Below are 19,162 nucleotides of genomic sequence, written 5' to 3' on the forward strand. Positions count from 1 at the left end.
GGTCGGATGCAAGTCTGGCGCAATGCTATTTTCTGCCCTTGCACTGAGGGAAAATGCAACTCTTATAATATGGTCTATGGTATAAGGTGGAAAAACCCTTTTTATATGGTCCATGGTATGAGGTGGAAAAACCCTTTTTATATGGTCTGTGGTATAAGGTGGAAAAACCCTTTTTATATGGTCCATGGTATAAGGTGGAAAAACCCCAAGCTGTGCAGTCTTATTCGGGGTAAGTATGAGACAGAGAGGGGGTGGACCGTTACGTGGTACTCTTAGTGAATATAAATGCGAGAACATTCTGATTTTTCACAATTTCACTGAACGATACTATCAGTCCGTCAAATCTTTTAATACTGCAATGTATGCTGGGTAATCACGAGACATCTTACCGCTGTCCGTGAATATGGAGGCGAGCAGCTTCAGTCCGTGAAGGGATGTAGTGAGACGTGCAAACGAGGCTCCAGGAAACAGTGATGAAAAGAGCAGGTTGCTGTACCATTGAAGGAAACGCTGCAAACAAGAAATATACAGCGCGAATTGCATGCTGGTTCGCCCAGTATTTATTGCGGTGTTTTTACATATTGTAAATCGACCAAAAAAAAAAACATCAACAAAGCGTTAGACATGCGTCGTTAAATGGTAACTAGAATATAGAAGGGAGAGAGCTTTTCTTGGAAGGTATTTCTTTGTTTAAAGTGTTTATTATGCATGTTCAGTCACACGGATGATGCCAATTGACGAAATATACAGCAAGAAAGCAGGAAAGAGATTTGGAGCATATGCGCACTCATACAAAAGAACTTCAAAAAGAGATTAAAAAAAAAATAGAAAGCCACTATACTTATCGTGTAGACTTGAGAGAAGACAAGGCAAATAGCAAGCCACTGTACTTATCGTGTAGACTACAGAGAAGACCAGGCAAATAGCAAGCCACTATACTTACCGTGTAGACGAGAGAGAAGAACAGGCACATAGCAAGCCACTATACTTACCGTGTAGACGAGAGAGAAAACCAGGCACATAGCAAGCCACTCTACTTACCGTGTAGACGAGAGAGAAAACCAGGCAAATAGCAAGCCACTCTACTTACCGTGTAGACGAGAGAGACCAGGTACATAGCAAGCCACTCTACTCATCGCGTAGACGAGAGAGAAGACCAGGCACATAGCAAGCCACTATACTTACCTTGTAGACGAGAGAGAAGATCGGGCACATAGCAAGCCACTCTACTTACCGTGTAGACGAGAGAAAACACAAGGCACATAGCAAGCCACTATACTTACGGTGTAGACGAGAAAGAAGACCAGGTACATAGCAAGCCACTCTACTTCCCGTGTAGACGAGAAAGAAGACCGGGCATATAGCAAGCCACTCTACTTACCGTGTAGACGAGAGAGAAGACCGGGCACATAGCAAGCCAGTCTACATATCGTGTAGACGAGAGAGAAGATCGGGCACATAGCAAGCCACTCTACTCATCGTGTAGACGAGAGAGAAGACCAGGCACATAGCAAGCCACTATACTTACCGTGTAGACGAGAGAGAAGACCGGGCATATAGCAAGCCACTCTACTTACCGTGTAGACGAGAGAGACCAGGCACATAGCAAGCCAATCTACTTACCGTGTAGACGAGAGAGAAAACCAGGCACATAGCAAGCCACTCTACTTACCGTGTAGACGAGAGAGAAGACCAGGCACATAGCAAGCCACTCTACTTACCGTGTAGACGAGAGAGAAGACCGGGCATATAGAAAGCCACTCTACTTACCGTGTAGACGAGAGAGACCAGGCACATAGTAAGCCACTCTACATACCGTGTGGACGAGAGAGAAAACCAGGCACATAGCAAGCCACTCTACTTACCGTGTAGACGGGAGAGAAGACCAGGCATATAGCAAGCCACTCTACTTACCGTGTAGACTAGAGAGAAGACCAGGCACATAGCAAGCCACTCTACTTACCGTGTAGAAGAGAGAGAAGATCGGGCATATAGCAAGCCACTCTACTTACTGTGTAGACGAGAGAGAAGACCGGGCACATAGCGAGCCAGTCTACATATCGTGTAGACGAGAGAGAAGATCGGGCACATAGCGAGCCACTCTACTTACCGTGTAGACCTGAGAGACCAGGCACATAGCAAGCCACTCTACTTACCGTGTAGACGAGAGAGAAGACCGGGCACATAGCAAGCCACTATACTTACCGTGTAGACGAGAGAGAAGACCGGGCACATAGCAAGCCACTCTACTTCCCGTGTAGACGAGAGAGAAGACCAGGCACATAGCAAGCCACTATACTTACCGTGTAGACGAGAGAGAAGACCAGGCACATAGCAAGTCACTCTACTTACCGTGTAGACGAGAGAGAAGATCGGGCACATAGCAAGCCACTCTACTAACCGTGTAGACGAGAGAGAAGACCGGGCACATAGCAAGCCACTCTACTTACCGTGTAGATGAGAAAGAAGACCAGGCACATAGCAAGCCACTCTACTTACCGTGTAGAAGAGAGAGAAGACCAGGCACATAGCAAGCCACTCTACTTCCCGTGCAGACGAGAGAGAAGACCAGGCACATAGCAAGCCACTCTACTTATCGTGTAGACGAGAGAGAAGACCGGGCACATAGCAAGCCACTCTACTTCCCGTGTAGACGAGAGAGAAGACCGGGCACATAGCAAGCCACTCTACTTCCTGTGTAGACGAGAGAGAAAACCAGGAACATAGCAAGCCATTCTACTTACCGTGTAGACAAGAGAGAAGACCGGGCACATAGCAAGCCAGTCTACTTACCGTGTAGACGAGAGAGAAGACCGGGCAAATAGCAAGCCACTCTACTTACCGTGTAGACGAGAGAGAAGATCGGGCACATAGCAAGCCACTCTACTTCCCGTGTAGACGAGAAAGAAGACCGGGCATATAGCAAGCCACTCTACTTCCCGTGCAGACGAGAGAGAAGACCAGGCACATAGCAAGCCACTCTACTTATCGTGTAGACGAGAGAGAAGACCGGGCACATAGCAAGCCACTCTACTTCCCGTGTAGACGAGAGAGAAGACCGGGCACATAGCAAGCCACTCTACTTCCTGTGTAGACGAGAGAGAAAACCAGGAACATAGCAAGCCACTCTACTTACCGTGTAGACAAGAGAGAAGACCGGGCACATAGCCAGCCAGTCTACTTACCGTGTAGACGAGAGAGAAGACCGGGCAAATAGCAAGCCACTCTACTTACCGTGTAGACGAGAGAGAAAACCAGGCATATAGCAAGCCACTCTACTTACCGTGTAGACTAGAGAGAAGACCAGGCACATAGCAAGCCACTATACTTACGGTGTAGACGAGAAAGAAGACTAGGCACATAGCAAGCAACTCTACTTCCCGTGTAGACGAGAAAGAAGACCGGGCATATAGCAAGCCAATCTACTTCCCGTGCAGACGAGAGAGAAGACCAGGCACATAGCAAGCCACTCTACTTATCGTGTAGACGAGAGAGAAGACCGGGCACATAGCAAGCCACTCTACTTCCCGTGTAGACGAGAGAGAGGACCGGGCACATAGCAAGCCACTCTACTTCCTGTGTAGACGAGAGAGAAAACCAGGAACATAGCAAGCCACTCTACTTACCGTGTAGACTAGAGAGAAGACCAGGCACATAGCAAGCCACTATACTTACGGTGTAGACGAGAAAGAAGACCAGGCACATAGCAAGCAACTCTACTTCCCGTGTAGACGAGAAAGAAGACCGGGCATATAGCAAGCCAATCTACTTCCCGTGCAGACGAGAGAGAAGACCAGGCACATAGCAAGCCACTCTACTTATCGTGTAGACGAGAGAGAAGACCGGGCACATAGCAAGCCACTCTACTTCCCGTGTAGACGAGAGAGAAGACCGGGCACATAGCAAGCCACTCTACTTCCTGTGTAGACGAGAGAGAAAACCAGGAACATAGCAAGCCCTTCTACTTACCGTGTAGACAAGAGAGAAGACCGGGCACATAGCAAGCCAGTCTACTTACCGTGTAGACGAGAGAGAAGACCGGGCAAATAGCAAGCCACTCTACTTACCGTGTAGACGAGAGAGAAGATCGGGCACATAGCAAGCCACTCTACTTACCGTGTAGACGAGAGAGAAAACCAGGCATATAGCAAGCCACTCTACTTACCGTGTAGACTAGAGAGAAGACCAGGCACATAGCAAGCCACTATACTTACGGTGTAGACGAGAAAGAAGACCAGGCACATAGCAAGCAACTCTACTTACCGTGTAGACGAGAGAAAAGACCAGGCATATAGCAAGCCACTCTACTTACCGTGTAGAAGAGAGAGAAGATCGGGCATATAGCAAGCCACTCTACTTACTGTGTAGACGAGAGAGAAGATCGGGCACATAGCAAGCCACTCTACTTCCCGTGTAGACGAGAGAGAAGACCAGGCACATAGCAAGCCACTATACTTACCGTGTAGACGAGAGAGAAGATCGGGCACATAGCAAGCCACTCTACTTACTGTGTAGACGAGAGAGAAGACTGGGAAAATAGCAAGCCAGTCTACATATCGTGTAGACGAGAGAGAAGATCGGGCACATAGCAAGCCACTCTACTTACCGTGTAGACCTGAGAGACCAGGCACATAGCAAGCCACTCTACTAACCGTGTAGACGAGAGAGAAGACCGGGCACATAGCAAGCCACTATACTTACCGTGTAGACGAGAGAGAAGACCGGGCACATAGCAAGCCACTCTACTTCCCGTGTAGACGAGAGAGAAGACCAGGCACATAGCAAGCCACTATACTTACCGTGTAGACGAGAGAGAAGACCAGGCACATAGCAAGTCACTCTACTTACTGTGTAGACGAGAGAGAAGATCGGGCACATAGCAAGCCACTCTACTAACCGTGTAGACGAGAGAGAAGACCGGGCACATAGCAAGCCACTCTACTTACCGTGTAGACGAGAAAGAAGACCAGGCACATAGCAAGCCACTCTACTTACCGTGTAGAAGAGAGAGAATACCAGGCACATAGCAAGCCACTCTACTTCCCGTGCAGACGAGAGAGAAGACCAGGCACATAGCAAGCCACTCTACTTATCGTGTAGACGAGAGAGAAGACCGGGCACATAGCAAGCCACTCTACTTCCCGTGTAGACGAGAGAGAAGACCGGGCACATAGCAAGCCACTCTACTTCCTGTGTAGACGAGAGAGAAAACCAGGAACATAGCAAGCCACTCTACTTACCGTGTAGACAAGAGAGAAGACCGGGCACATAGCAAGCCAGTCTACTTACCGTGTAGACGAGAGAGAAGACCGGGCAAATAGCAAGCCACTCTACTTACCGTGTAGACGAGAGAGAAGATCGGGCACATAGCAAGCCACTCTACTTACCGTGTAGACGAGAGAGAAAACCAGGCATATAGCAAGCCACTCTACTTACCGTGTAGACGAGAGAGAAGATCGGGCACATAGCAAGCCACTCTACTTACCGTGTAGACGAGAGAGACCAGGAACATAGCAAGCCACTATACTTACCGTGTATGCGTGAAGCTTGTATTTGTGGAGCTCTATATTTTTGTCTCTGTCCAGATTGCGCACAGAGAGACGAACACCTTCCCTCATCCTAAGGAGCAGCTGGTACAAAAAGACGATAAAATCAGAAGCTCTCAATATAGGCCATACCAAAACGGCTCATCGAAAACTGGCTAGGGTGTGAAACGTTAACATTTTCTCTCTTGTATTGTTCATGGTGTGATTTCTGTGCTTCGATCTCGGTAAGAGATCCAGGAGAATTTTTACAAAGTAAACACTATACATGACGTCACAAAAATCATATGTATGGTTTAAATATCTATTATAAGACTCAGTCCTCGATCGCACTTAGTTCGGGAGCCAGTGACTGGAAAGATGCTTGTTCAATTTGAGAGCTTGCCATTTTTTTACCTTCCTAAGATAAATTGATGTCAATGTAAGTTTATGTAGGAGTGGCTGTAGAGACTTTTAGGCGGGCCAACCCTTCCAAGTCGCTCTATATGGCTGCCATCTTGAACTATTGTTATTAATTAGCTTAATAGCAGAGGCGAAATAAATCTCTATAGAAAAGAATATGCAATGCTAAAATGACGATCTGATCGGCAAATATACTAAATATATATTTTCAATAATAGATCTACACCGTAGAAGCCATAAATGTCGCCAAATGAAATGAAATCAAAGACCAATTGCCCTTATATCCCTTAAAACCCCTGATTTCATTAAAGAATCAACAATGAATTTTGCAAAGACAGAGAGAGCGATACATGATATCCCCTAATTTCAATGTCGGCCCACAATTTCATTCTTACTGCCAAGCAAAAATTATTTCTCATTGATATTCAAGCAATTCTGCGTGATAAACTTTCGGTCAGACTAGTGTAATGATGTAAGCTGTACCACTCTTGTACCACTCTTTTGCGCCTCTATTCCCAATTGAACCCCTCCCTCCAGCTTTCCTCGGACTAAAATTATATCCAAACGAAAAGTAAATAGAAGCTTTGGCCAACCTTTTTCAGGAGTGCAGCGCTTTGCTGCCTGAACGAGGGTGATTGGCTATTGATGTTAAGTTGTAGAAAGGTCTTCAAGAGGCGCATATCTGTCACGCTAACGGACTCTGTCGTGCGAGGGCTGTCGCACAAAAGGCCTAGGGCGTCTAGACGGCACTGTCACGCAACAAAGAAAACAATAGGCAGTCAGCAAAGTATTTCAGCTCCATGGTAGGTAGCTCTACCGGAGACAAATATTTATCAAGCTCATCGTCTCTACCCATACCACCCACCACCACCATCTACATCACTTTTACTTTTACCATAATGATTATTGCTGTCGCCTAGAGCACCAAAAGGGCACTTCCACGCAAAAAAAAAAAAAAAAGGCAACTTTAACGATAGCATTACAAGACGACAAGGAAGCGATGAAAATGCACCAGGGCAACAATAGCAAAAGGCAACAATAGATCTACACGGTAGGCAAAAATACCAAGAGAGCACAAAGCAACACATGGCAACAATAGCAAAACAGCAGAAGGCAACAATAGCAACACAGCACAAGGCAACAATAGCAACACATGGCAACAATAGCAACTCAACACATGGCAACAATAGCAACACAGCACAAGGCAACAATAGCAAAACAGCAGAAGGCGACAATAGCAACAAGGAACAAGGCAACAATAGCAACAAAACACAAGGCAACAATAGCAACACATGTCTTTAAAAAGGTGACCTTGGTTGAGGAAGAATGGGTGGAGGGGGTATGGCTGGAGAGGGCATGGGTGGAGGGGGTATGGCTGGAGAGGGCATGGGTAGAGGTGGTATGGCTGGAGAGGGCATGGGTAGAGGGGGTATAGCTGGAGAGGGCATGGGTAGAGGGGGCATGGCTGGAGAGGGCATGGGTAGAGGGGGTATAGCTGGAGAGGGCATGGGTAGAGGTGGTATGGCTGGAGAGGGCATGGGTAGAGGTGGTATAGCTGGAGAGGGCATGGGTAGAGGGGGCATGGCTGGAGAGGGCATGGGTAGAGGGGGTATAGCTGGAGAGGGCATGGGTAGAGGGGGTATGGCTGGAGAGGGCATGGGTGGAGGGGGTATGGCTGGAGAGGGCATGGGTAGAGGTGGTATGGCTGGAGAGGGCATGGGTAGAGGTGGTATAGCTGGAGAGGGCATGGGTAGAGGGGGCATGGCTGGAGAGGGCATGGGTAGAGGTGGTATAGCTGGAGAGGGCATGGGTAGAGGGGGTATGGCTGGAGGGGGCATGAGTAGAGGGGGTATAGCTGGAGGGGGCATGGGTAGAGGGGGCATGGCTGGAGAGGGCATGGGTAGAGGGGGTATGGCTGGAGGGGGCATGGGTGGAGGGGGTATCGCTGGAGAGGGCATAGGTAGAGGGGGTATGGCTGGAGGGGGCATGGGTGGAGGGGGTATGGCTGGAGAGGGCATGGGTAGAGGGGGTATGGCTGGAGGGGGCATGAGTAGAGGGGGTATAGCTGGAGGGGGCATGGGTAGAGGGGGTATAGCTGGAGAGGGCATGGGTGGAGGGGGTATAGCTGGAGAGGGCATGAGTAGAGGGGGTATGGCTGGAGGGGGCATGGGTAGAGAGGGTATGGCTGGAGAGGGCATGGGTAGAGGTGGTATAGCTGGAGAGGGCATAGGTAGAGGGGGTATGGCTGGAGGGGGCATGGGTGGAAGGGGTATCGCTGGAGAGGGCATGAGTGGAGGGGGTATAGCTGGAGAGGGCATGGGTAGAGGGGGTATGGCTGGAGGGGGCATGGGTGGAGGGGGTATCGCTGGAGAGGGCATAGGTAGAGGGGGTATGGCTGGAGGGGGCATGGGTGGAGGGGGTATGGCTGGAGGGGGCATGGGTGGAGGGGGTATAGCTGGAGAGGGCATGAGTGGAGGGGGTATAGCTGGAGAGGGCATGGGTGGAGGGGGTATCGCTGGAGAGGGCATGGGTGGAGGGGGTATGGCTGGAGAGGGCATGGGTGGAGGGGGCATGGCTGGAGAGGGCATGGGTGGAGGGGGTATGGCTGGAGAGGGCATGGGTGGAGGGGGTATCGCTGGAGAGGGCATAAGTGGAGGGGGCAATCTTTGGCGCTTTTGAATCTCTTATGACAGACTCCGTTTCTGGCTCTTGCATGTACTCTGTGAGTTCACCTTCGGCTTCTCATATTCATCTTTTCACCAAAAACAATGATTTGAAACCAGAGCTGTGATCCGTGCTCATATAGGTGGTCGCCTTCCTACTTCTTTGAGTGGATGACGTTACCGGCACGTTACCGTTATCGACTACTATTTGTAGTTCACCATTCTCTTCCAAATGACATACTGCTCACCTGATCATCTGTGTGACAAAGAGCTTTCTGCAGGACGTCAACAGACACTACCCCTCCCCACACATCTGACATTACTTCTCTCTCGGTCCAGCTCTCCTCGTTAACTTTCACCAACCCCAGGCTCCTTGCAGTCTTAAGACACGTGACTAGCGCCTTTACATTTTCACAACGTGTTCCTATAAATAAAAAATATTTTACTTAAAGGAAGATAACGGCTATCAGTCTCCAGCCATAGCTCTGCTCGCAGGCATTTCATTCCATATCGAAAAAGCTTATGCTTCCCATCCATCGGTAGCAGTTGAAATAACTATTTATACTATACCTCATTCCAGCTCTCGCGCGGCTTAACAAAGTTCATTTCAAATTTTATTTCAAGTTTTATACTTTATTCGGAAATATCACAATATCTTCCCAAAAACAGCAAATTGGAATCTTGGAATATTTGCTAGGCGGACAAAATGGCGGCTCCGAGACTTAACCGATACCTGCAGACTGCAGCTGTGTAATCATGATGTGAAGACTCTCAGGGCAGCACTTTAGTAGTTTCGGTAGACAATGCTGCAACAATGAACAAACCATGCAAAAAATGCGTCCAGCGCAGCTCTAAGAACCAAGCAAGCAGCGGACCAATCAACAAGCACCAAGCACGCAGCGAACCAATCAACAAGGACCCAGTACGCAGCGGACCAATCAACAAGCACCAAGCACGCAGCGAACCAATCAACAAGGACCAAGCACGCAGCTGACCAATCAACAAGCACCCAGCACGCAGAGCACCAATCAACAAAGACCCATTTTTCTAAATTATGGATGCATAAGCTCTGTTTACTCGTTTACCCATTGTTTAAGGTGTTGACTGGGTTAAGGTACAAAAATATACCCGAAATATATAGACTGATTAGAAGTTTGGAATTCCTCAGATAAAATATAAAAAGATTTTGTTTGCTATCATGTTCGAACTTTTTCAAGTGCTATCAAATTTTCATGTTTGGAAAAGACCATTTCGTGCTTTATTGAGATGGATATAACTGCGAACTACGCAACATTTGCCAATCAGGTTTCGTACATCTCGACAACTCCCCACAACATCCAGACAAGCAGTCATGATGCCCCTAAAAGATCGTAAACAAGTTTTCAAAATTTCGAAGTGTGCGAAACCTGGTCCCTGACAGGTACCGTGTATTTGATACAATGTAAGGTTTGATTAACGGATAACTGCTTACTGTACGCAGTTGGTTAGGTTACTGCAGTTTTTCGACATTCTGATGACCATGACACATAAATCGCCTTCTGTCTTCCGTCATTTTTTAAAATCTTTGAAGCCAGCAATGGCTGTAAGCAATAAGCCGGTGACCAATGACAATCGTTATTCCGTTTGTCGCTTGATAGCGGTTTTTCGGTTGGAAACGAGAGTTCGCAAAATATTGAAAATCGCAGTAAATATATAGAAAGTAACAGCAAACACTGTTGACAGAACTTTTGTAACAGAGAAGTCCTGCACGTACCTGAGTAAGGATGACTCTCCTGTTATAGTCACCACACAGATGAACAAGCACTGGGCCCACCCATGCCTACAAAAACAAGCATCCGTCACATCCTGTATCCACATTTTTTAATTTGCGATGAATAAATGCCGACTTTTGCCATTTCGTTCTTCTAATGTACCATACCTCAAACCAATCATTAAGACTCTTCTCGGAAGAGATTAGTTCCTCTTTGTGGATGAAACTCATCTTTTCAATGAAGTCCATGGCCTTAAAAGAATGTCATACCCGTGAATTCCTATATCAATTATAAGAGTAGATGACCATAGTAGATAATAATGTCAATAATGATAGTGGATGATGATGACAATAATTATAGTAGATGATGACACCGAGGAAGTAGATGATCCCTACATGATAATTACACTGATGATAGTATATAATAATGACAATGATGACAGTACATGATGACAATGATGATAGCAGACAGGGAAGACAATGACAATGGATGATTGTAGATGATGTCAATGATGAGAGTAAAATAGAATTTCAGAAGAAATGCAGAATGCCATCAGATTCAAATGTAAACTATTTCCAATAAGGCCTGGGGTATGTATCATTACTATTAATATATACTAATAATATTATCAATACATTTTCCTGTATCCACCCATTCAGAAAACAGCTCAGCTTTTAGGCAGTGCCTGAATCAATATATCAGACACCAACAACCATAATACGAATTGCAGAAACTTAAAAAAACTCCAATAATGTTAAAGGGAAATGTCCATCAGAGCCATTTTTACCCCAGACATTTGCTGAAATACAGTTATTGTATAGGAAACCAGGTAACTTTAGGGAACAGCGGTCAATGAACCTAAAATCCTTAGAATTTCTAGATGTCTGTAGAAAAAGTTCAGTTGCATGCACATTGTTGAGTAAATAGTTATAAAATAGTTATAAATAGTTAGTAAATATTGATAAATATAATAAAGTGGAACTAAAATCATTCAGACATACATGTGGGGCAATGTTTTTATCGTTCATCGCGGCAAGAACTTTAGAAGGCAAACCTGGATGCCTTCCTAGGATGCACTTAGCTCCTAAAACAGAAGCAATGCAACACAATGGGCCATATTTCCCTCTGACATGCCAGTCCTGATCAATCAGTAACTCTGCAAGGCATTCCAAGAATCGATCCTCAGTTGGAACTGAAACAAAGAAGGGGAATACGCCTTCTTAACACACACTGATAATGTAAGACCTTGCAGTCAAAATAAAATGGCTTTTTGAAATAAATCCACATAGCCAATCAGAAATGAAAGAGTGTAGCAAGTTACTCAGGTGCTCTAGTCGAATACCAGTATCCCTATCTGTTGTGAAAGTCAGCATGGCTCCCATATCTTTTTAGCAAGGACATGACTGAGCTATCCCTTGATTGTTTTGCAGTATGTATTTTATATTTTCAGCATTTAGTAGAAATGACATTTTTAGATACTAAAATTAGTTGCTATTTTATATTTTCACCATGTTCTAAATATGCGAAATATATTAATATATAAGAGATGTAGTTGTATCTTGCACAACTTACCATATGTTGAGACAGAGACGTGAACGGCAACAACATTTTCAAATATTGCTTTGGTCACGTGCCGCACCCCCTGTTAAAAGGGGACAAAAGAACAAATATTGAAACGATTTCAAATAATAAGGACTTTGTGGAATATCGTAAACTCTCACTGTAGCAGCAATAGGAGCTCCGTTAATTGATAGAGTAGCGAGGGACAGCCTTATACGTATTTCAGAATCCCTTTCTTAGCTCTGTAGGATTAACTGACATCTTCTTTTTTCAGTATATATTCAAATTAAGTCAGCATAAAAAGAAAGCTTTAAAATGGTCTTGTAGTCGGAAAGTCAAGAGGGCTCACATTGGAGGCAGGGCACTTTTTAGAAGCTTGGCAGGTATAAGAGCGAAAGTGAAGCTTTGGCAGGTCCCTTAAACTTGGTCCGAAACGAAAACTTTATTTTGCTAAAACATAAGTCTAGAGGTTAAGTAGCAAGCCTGAATAAAAAAGGCGCTTCATTTTTGTTCTTTTTTTGATTTTTTTTTTCAATTTCCGTCGAAATAAAATGTCTCGAAGACTGGGACCGAATTTGGACCGTTGGGAGGCCTGTGGTGACTTCACAACCATGGTACGGCGCTAAATTTTAGTGTTAAATGATGTAGGAGATCCGAAATCAAAGCCCGAGAACTCAGTCGAATAATGGGGTCGTCGATCGAAAGTACCAGGCCAAAAGTCTTAGAGCTCACAGACCCCAGTGACAAGAGTTCAACAGAAGAAGACAACAAGGAGTTTGAGATGGTTTTTGAGGAAGGCGGATGCGAGTTTCCGTCATATCACTATCAGAGCGCATGGCGAACCGATGGTTGAAGGCTAATCTGGTGAAAAGGAGACACAGCCAAAGCTTTTTATAATACTATAAAACACTGTGAAAATACACAAATGTGAGCTCAGTCTTCTATGGTGAACTCCAGCCGTAAGGAAGTTGATTCTGAACTTGTAAATGGCGAAAGCATTAAAAAAAACCTTGACATTACAGAACTACGATTTAAGAATGGAATTGGAAGTGTTGTTTTTTAACGCTGAATGGGAAACTGAAAGACGATGACTCAACTATAGAGGTACTTGTCGATAAAGTAGAATAGGTTGATAAATATGGACTCGCATGGATCTAGCATGGAGAAGTGGGATTGAGGTAAATAAAAATGTTTTTTATTTATCGGTAGATAGCTTTCGTTCGTTTTGTTCGCCGTAGAGATTGTCAAAACATATCGTACATTCGAATTTGCCTGTTCTGTTCCCTGCATTTCCTATTTTATTTCGAATCAAATCAGATTAAAGCTTGGCATACTAAATAAAATAGACAAATCCTGTTTCGGGTGAGTATTAATAGATTAATGACACATTAAATTATTTATGATCGATTTTACGGCGAACTTTCATTCAACCAACGCGCTCAATTGCCATTGTTATTGACTTTTCCCGCTTGAAATCTTCTCAAATTTCATTCTTCAATTTTTGTCATGTTCTCGATATTATTATAAAAGTATTAAAATGATTTGTACAACTCTTTAGATTCCTGTTCCAGCCATTGGATATTTGATCCCTTCTTGTTGATCTCATCGGATTTTGTTGTTGAACTATTCATTGCCTCGATCGGAGAAAATCGAAGTCAGAGGAAAATAAACTATCATTGAAATCCTAACAGATAGAAATCCGAGGTGGCGTAATAATAACTATCGGTGTGATTGCTCTGGACAAATACAATGTTGTCATGTGTATTGCATTTTCGATAAAACTGTTTTAAAAGATTGTGCTTTATTACCATGCCGTGAAGAATTTGTTTGGTAAATCTGACCGCGTAGATCTTTTGAGGCCAAATGCGTTGCCGTAGTGTGAAATACTTGCTTATTCATTTTTGCGTTTTGTATTTTTAAACAAAAGAAATGTATCAATAAAAAAGAAATGACCACTAAAGCCAGGCTGATTCTGTTTTATTACATTCTTTAACTTATATTTAAATAACATCTAAGTTATAGTAACAAAAACAACTCAACCTCAAAAGTTGCTGTGACTCGCACAGTCTGTCACAGCGTAATTGTCGTAAATATGCATTGTATACTTAGTACATGCGATCCCTTGAGAGCTTTTTCCGTTATGTTCTCTTTCCTTTCCCGATGCTGTTAAGAAGAGGTCCCCTTTTTAAACTCCTTTTGAATTTCGGGGCCTTAGCATCAGGGAGATTCAGGTTTGATCGCTTGAATCATTCATCGGAGAAATGGCTCGAACAAAGAGCGGTGGCGCTTCCGATGGAAAACTCCTTTCGCTTAGTCCCGACGAATCGGGCCCATTTTTTCCTAATTTACGGGTCTTTTGGAGATGCATGTATTGACACATGTGTTGTATAGTTGTTGTTGGAGCAGCCCATGGCTGCATTTTAAAACGAAGTTGCTATCGTTTTAAAACAATTTTGAGAAACTGTACCAAGGTTGTGACGTCATAAGCCCGGCTATGACCGAGCAAAACGCGAGACAGTTTTCAATGGCAAAAAAACAACTTCGCGCGTGTTTTGTAAAAAATGAAAAACCTTGGATGTTTTTTTTTTAGGTAACTGTCTACCTTAAAGCATAAATAAGTGGGAAAAAACAATGTATTCTACAGTTCAGCCTTTCTTTAAATAGCCTTACATCGGTCCTATTTTTTCTTGGTTTGATACTCTAACCAAATGGTTAACTTCGGCTGTAAAAAAATAGGCACGACAAGACAGGTTGTAAAAAACCCTGCCAAAACCCCTCACTCACAACAGGACCCCCCAGCGCATGGTAGAATTTGGGGATATGTGCTCAACAGGGTTAGCGGGTTATGACAGAGTGCTGCAGGATTCAACAGTGTCCTTATTAATGGGGTTCTGGATTGTTTTGCAGGATAAAGCAGTGCCCTTATTAATGGGGTTCTGAATTTTTTTGCAGGACCAAGCAGTGTCCTTATTAGTGGAGTTCTGGTTTGTTTTGCAGGATCAAGCAGTGTCCTTATTAATGGGGTTCTGGATTGTTTTGCAAGATCAAGTACTGTCCTTATTGATGGGGTTCTGGATTGTTTTGCAGGATCAAGCAGTGTCCTTATTAATGGGGTTCTGGATTGTTTTGCAGGATCAAGCAGTGTCCTTAAACAAGGTACACTTTTTAACAATTAGACTACAAGTTCGAGTTTTCTATGAGTCAATAGATTGTCACGAGGCGCGTAGCGAGAACGAATAGACTAATTGTTTTAGTATAAATCCACTCACATACTACCTTCAAATAAATGACGATTTTAAAAATAACTATCAGTAATAAATAACACAAACAACAGTATTTTACAAAATCAAAACAGCGCGCGCTCGTTTGAAATGGCGTTTTCTAGTGCGTGCGTGAGCGCATGCAACCAGTGTTTGCAGCTTGCGCAGATAAACGAAAATTGAAAACTTTAGCTTCAAAACCCTGCAGTTACTTTACTTTTAGTGTCGTTTGTAAGGATGGAAAACACATTTACTAGGTAAGATTGTGAACCAAATTTCTCGAATTTGAATCAAGGCTTTTCGTCTCTTTCGCCTCAAGTGTCTTTTTCGCGGGCTATTTTGCTACTCGCTATCTATGACTCAATAGATAGTGAGTACGGGAGTCAATCAAATTGCGAGATTCGTGATAGTATGTGAGTGGTTTTATACTAAATGAGTATAGTTCCGTACATAGCAACAGTGCAGTTAATAGGGGAGTTTCATCTAATATAACAATACCTCTGTTGGGTGGTCCCAGTTGCTCCACACAAGTGACAAAAGCTTTTGCGGTATGGGCGACAAACCTAACAACTGAGTATAGGTTTTACCAGTACTGGATGCTACATTCCTAGAGTGTGAAATCATACAGCCATCTAAATATTAATCACAGGTGTCCGATGTGCTTCCATTCTGATACAAATAAACATTATTGGAAATTTGGTAGTCATTAGACCCATTAGCCCTTTGACTGTCCTGTATCGACCGTGAGAAGTACCCACAAGCAAAAACGCTCATTAACACAGCAAGACCAAGGTATATAGGCAGTAGATTTATGGATAAATAGTCTTGATATGCATGAAATATCAATAGTCTTGATATGCATGAAATTAAACCAAGGCAATAAGAACTATTGTATAGCCAAATAAAAGCTTGGGCTCTTAGGTAGCATAATCATCATATTTAAGTTCTACTGGTTTTTGGGGTCGGCTCTTGTGTCTATGTATTAACAGTCCACAAGCTCACCTAACCCATCTCTGTGAGTCTACCTAGGTCTATAAGCATAAGGTCTATAAGCCACAACATATCCTACCTAGCTTGCTCAGTCCACAAAGCCAGTACTCGAAATGATTGAAGACAAAATGTTGGATCTTTGACACTGTGAACAAATAGCGAAAGAGTGATCACCATAACTTACATGTAAATAGTGTCGGTAACTTCCAGACATGACAATTGTGGCAACAAACCATGTCATACCTCTTACATAAGTGGTACAAATCCTGGAATAGCACATCAAACAACAAGGTTATTGGTTGTTCATCCACCATCACCTGAAGATTAATGGGCATTATCTATTAGCAACAGCGTATAAATCTAAAAGAATGTTATTAAGGCAGAGCGCTCAGTCATCACGTGCTATTTATTTATTCAATTTTCACCAGTTATACTGTAGCGGAAGATACAACAGATCTAGGCTCCAAATCAAGCACCCCATTGAAAAATGGGGTAGGTAATCAATGTTAGCACTGTCACTGGGGGTGGTCACTGCCAAAGGGTTTATTGCGTCCCAACGTCCCGGTTCTGGTTAGTGTAGTGCAGCTTAAAGAGAAGGGACCTCCGGTTTAGTGTCCTTACCCGAGAAGACTGAAAACACGGGAGAATAACTTCAACTCACTTGTGACACAAATTCGAATCAAGGCAGGACCCCGGAAAAATGCCCAGTTTCAGCCAGGATTCGAACCTGGGCCACAGCGGTGAGTGCTTCCACGTGCTTCCACCCGTGCTATTACTGACCAATCAGAATTTTACGTTCATATCTGAACGTGAATACTCAAACAGTACAAAGATCATTGCAGGCTCTCCTTTTCTCTATTTGCCACAATCTCCCAATTTCTGGCCGAGCGCTACGTCCGACAGAACAGCTTTTACCGCAACTTTTCTGTGACACTTTGCTACATAAGATTTCATTTTTAGTTTGTTGAAATGCGATTTTTTCTGATAATTTGTCAGTTTTGAATAATATGCTAAGCATGAAAAGAGTATATTTTCCCCAAAACAAATGGGGAACCCAGCCACAAAGCAAAGCGATCCGAGATTCACAAATCATGTTTTGTATTGATCATTTATCGTATTATTGATGTATTCATACCTTCTCTATTAAATTGTTCACAGGTAGCATAGTCAGAAGGCCATGACATAGACACAGATGTGAAAAGCCATCAGGTCTTCTCACTAGACCTGACAGAAAGTCTGCAGTGCCATCCGAACTGTTTCCATTGCACTTGTTTCCATGGCAATGATCAAGGAAAAACAGCTGGATTATCTATCGAAAATGATTAAAGAAACAGAATAGAATGGCCTGTGCCTTCAGTTTGGCTTTATGTACAATGTGCTACACGAAGTCAGTACTCATATCAGTATACTTACAGACAACACAAGTTTGTCAGACCCTAAGATGACACCGAGAACCAGGCAGATGGCCATAACAGTATACTTACAGACAACACAAGTTTGTCAGACCCTAAGATGACACTGAGAACCAGGCAGATGGCCATAACAGTATACTTACAGACAACACAAGTTTGTCAGACCCTAAAATGAGACTGAGAACCAGGCAGATGGCCATAACAGTATACTTACAGACAACACAAGTTTGTTAGACCCTAAGATGACACTGAGGACCAGGCAGATGGCCATAACAGTATACTTACAGACAACACAAGTTTTTTAGACCCTAAGATGACACTGAGGATCAGGCAGATGGCCATTACAGTATACTTACAGACAACACAAGTTTGTCAAACCCTAAGATGACACTGAGGACCAGGCAGATGGCCATAACAGTATACTTACAGACAACACAAGCTTGTCAGACCCTAAGATGACACTGAGGACCAGGCAGATGGCCATAACAGTATACTTACAGACAACACAAGTTTGTCAGACCCTAAAATGAGACTGAGAACCAGGCAGATGGCCATAACAGTATACTTACAGACAACACAAGTTTGTCAGACCCTAAGATGACACTGAGAACCAGGCAGATGGCCATAACAGTATACTTACAGACAACACAAGTTTGTCAGACCCTAAGATGACACTGAGAACCAGGCAGATGGCCATAACAGCATACTTACAGACAACACAAGCTTGTCAGACCCTAAGATGACACTGAGAACCAGGCAGATGGCCATAACAGTATACTTACAGACAACACAAGTTTGTCAGACCCTAAGATGACACTGAGAACCAGGCAGATGACCATAACAGCATACTTACAGACAACACAAGCTTGTCAGACCCTAAGATGACACTGAGAACCAGGCAGATGGCCATCCCGCTTGCGGTCTGACAGTCTGGTATAAAGTCTGCAAAGAAACAAAAAAAATAAAAATAGAAAAACTAGTTGTTTTCTTTTCTCCTTTTAAAAAAACCTTGATATGCCCCTGCTATAAGTCTTACCATTATTAAGAATGCAGATAAGTTCTGTTAGAATACACTTGAGATCTCCTATACACTCTTCATCTATCCGTGGACTGGTTGCTGCCTCTGTTTGGCCAGCTTCTGCCTTGCAGTTCTGTATGACTGCAATGATAGTTTTCGTTGTCACAAGACAGTCCATCATCCTGGTTGTCTGCTCTGTCGGTACATCGGTAAAGCTACATAATAATGAGAGCACTTAATAAATGGATAAAAAGTGATTAAAAAATTATTTTTCATGAGGGTTGGAAATGTAAATTACAGTATCTTACCTTGATTTTGCCACAAAACATTGAAGACAGCAGGAAAGAAACTGCAAAACTGATGTATATCAGAGAAAGAGTCCATTTTGGTATCATATTAAACAAACAAAAAACAGCATTAAATCCTGTACTCAAAACTACAGGATGTCGCAAAAGTTCGTGCCCCTTTTGAAAATATCATTATTTCCAGCCTGCACGTGTACTCAAGCTGGAAAACCAAATAAATCTCCAGCGGTACTTATTTTCTACCATAATTGGTAGCAA

General features: G+C 43.7%; 1 protein-coding gene and 1 long non-coding RNA gene across 8 annotated transcripts in view; one reads left to right on the forward strand and one right to left on the reverse strand.

Moving 5' to 3' along the window:
- Positions 1–19,162, reverse strand: part of LOC5510725 (thyroid adenoma-associated protein homolog) — a 64,785-nt gene that overhangs the window by 37,651 nt on the left and 7,972 nt on the right. For 4 of the 7 annotated variants that reach the window (XR_007312160.1, XM_048729859.1, XM_048729854.1 and 1 more), the window contains exons 7-22: positions 18,908–18,956; positions 18,618–18,814; positions 18,435–18,523; positions 17,305–17,478; positions 16,413–16,486; positions 16,249–16,314; positions 15,678–15,786; positions 11,932–12,001; positions 11,361–11,551; positions 10,527–10,610; positions 10,362–10,427; positions 9,342–9,414; positions 8,857–9,032; positions 6,539–6,694; positions 5,532–5,630; positions 390–510 (exon numbers count right to left, since the gene is read on the reverse strand). Coding sequence is in view for 6 of the 7 variants with exons in the window: in XM_048729859.1 (XP_048585816.1) it covers positions 390–510; positions 5,532–5,630; positions 6,539–6,694; positions 8,857–9,032; positions 9,342–9,414; positions 10,362–10,427; positions 10,527–10,610; positions 11,361–11,551; positions 11,932–12,001; positions 15,678–15,786; positions 16,249–16,314; positions 16,413–16,486; positions 17,305–17,478; positions 18,435–18,523; positions 18,618–18,814; positions 18,908–18,956 (1,794 nt within the window). In the remaining variant the exon portion in view is untranslated. Of the gene's footprint in view, positions 1–389; positions 511–5,531; positions 5,631–6,538; positions 6,695–8,856; positions 9,033–9,341; positions 9,415–10,361; positions 10,428–10,526; positions 10,611–11,360; positions 11,552–11,931; positions 12,002–15,677; positions 15,787–16,248; positions 16,315–16,412; positions 16,487–17,304; positions 17,479–17,653; positions 17,925–18,008; positions 18,273–18,363; positions 18,524–18,617; positions 18,815–18,907; positions 18,957–19,162 lie in introns of those variants that run through there. The other 3 variants (XM_048729856.1, XM_048729857.1, XM_048729858.1) reach the window with 3 other exon arrangements.
- On the forward strand, positions 12,541–16,117 carry LOC125568232. Its single transcript, XR_007312163.1, has 2 exons — positions 12,541–13,023; positions 14,917–16,117. It is a non-coding gene; the product is annotated as an uncharacterized LOC125568232 (long non-coding RNA).

This window comes from Nematostella vectensis, chromosome 7 (assembly GCF_932526225.1).
Source record: "Nematostella vectensis chromosome 7, jaNemVect1.1, whole genome shotgun sequence".
In the NCBI taxonomy this organism is placed as follows: domain Eukaryota; kingdom Metazoa; phylum Cnidaria; class Anthozoa; order Actiniaria; family Edwardsiidae; genus Nematostella; species Nematostella vectensis.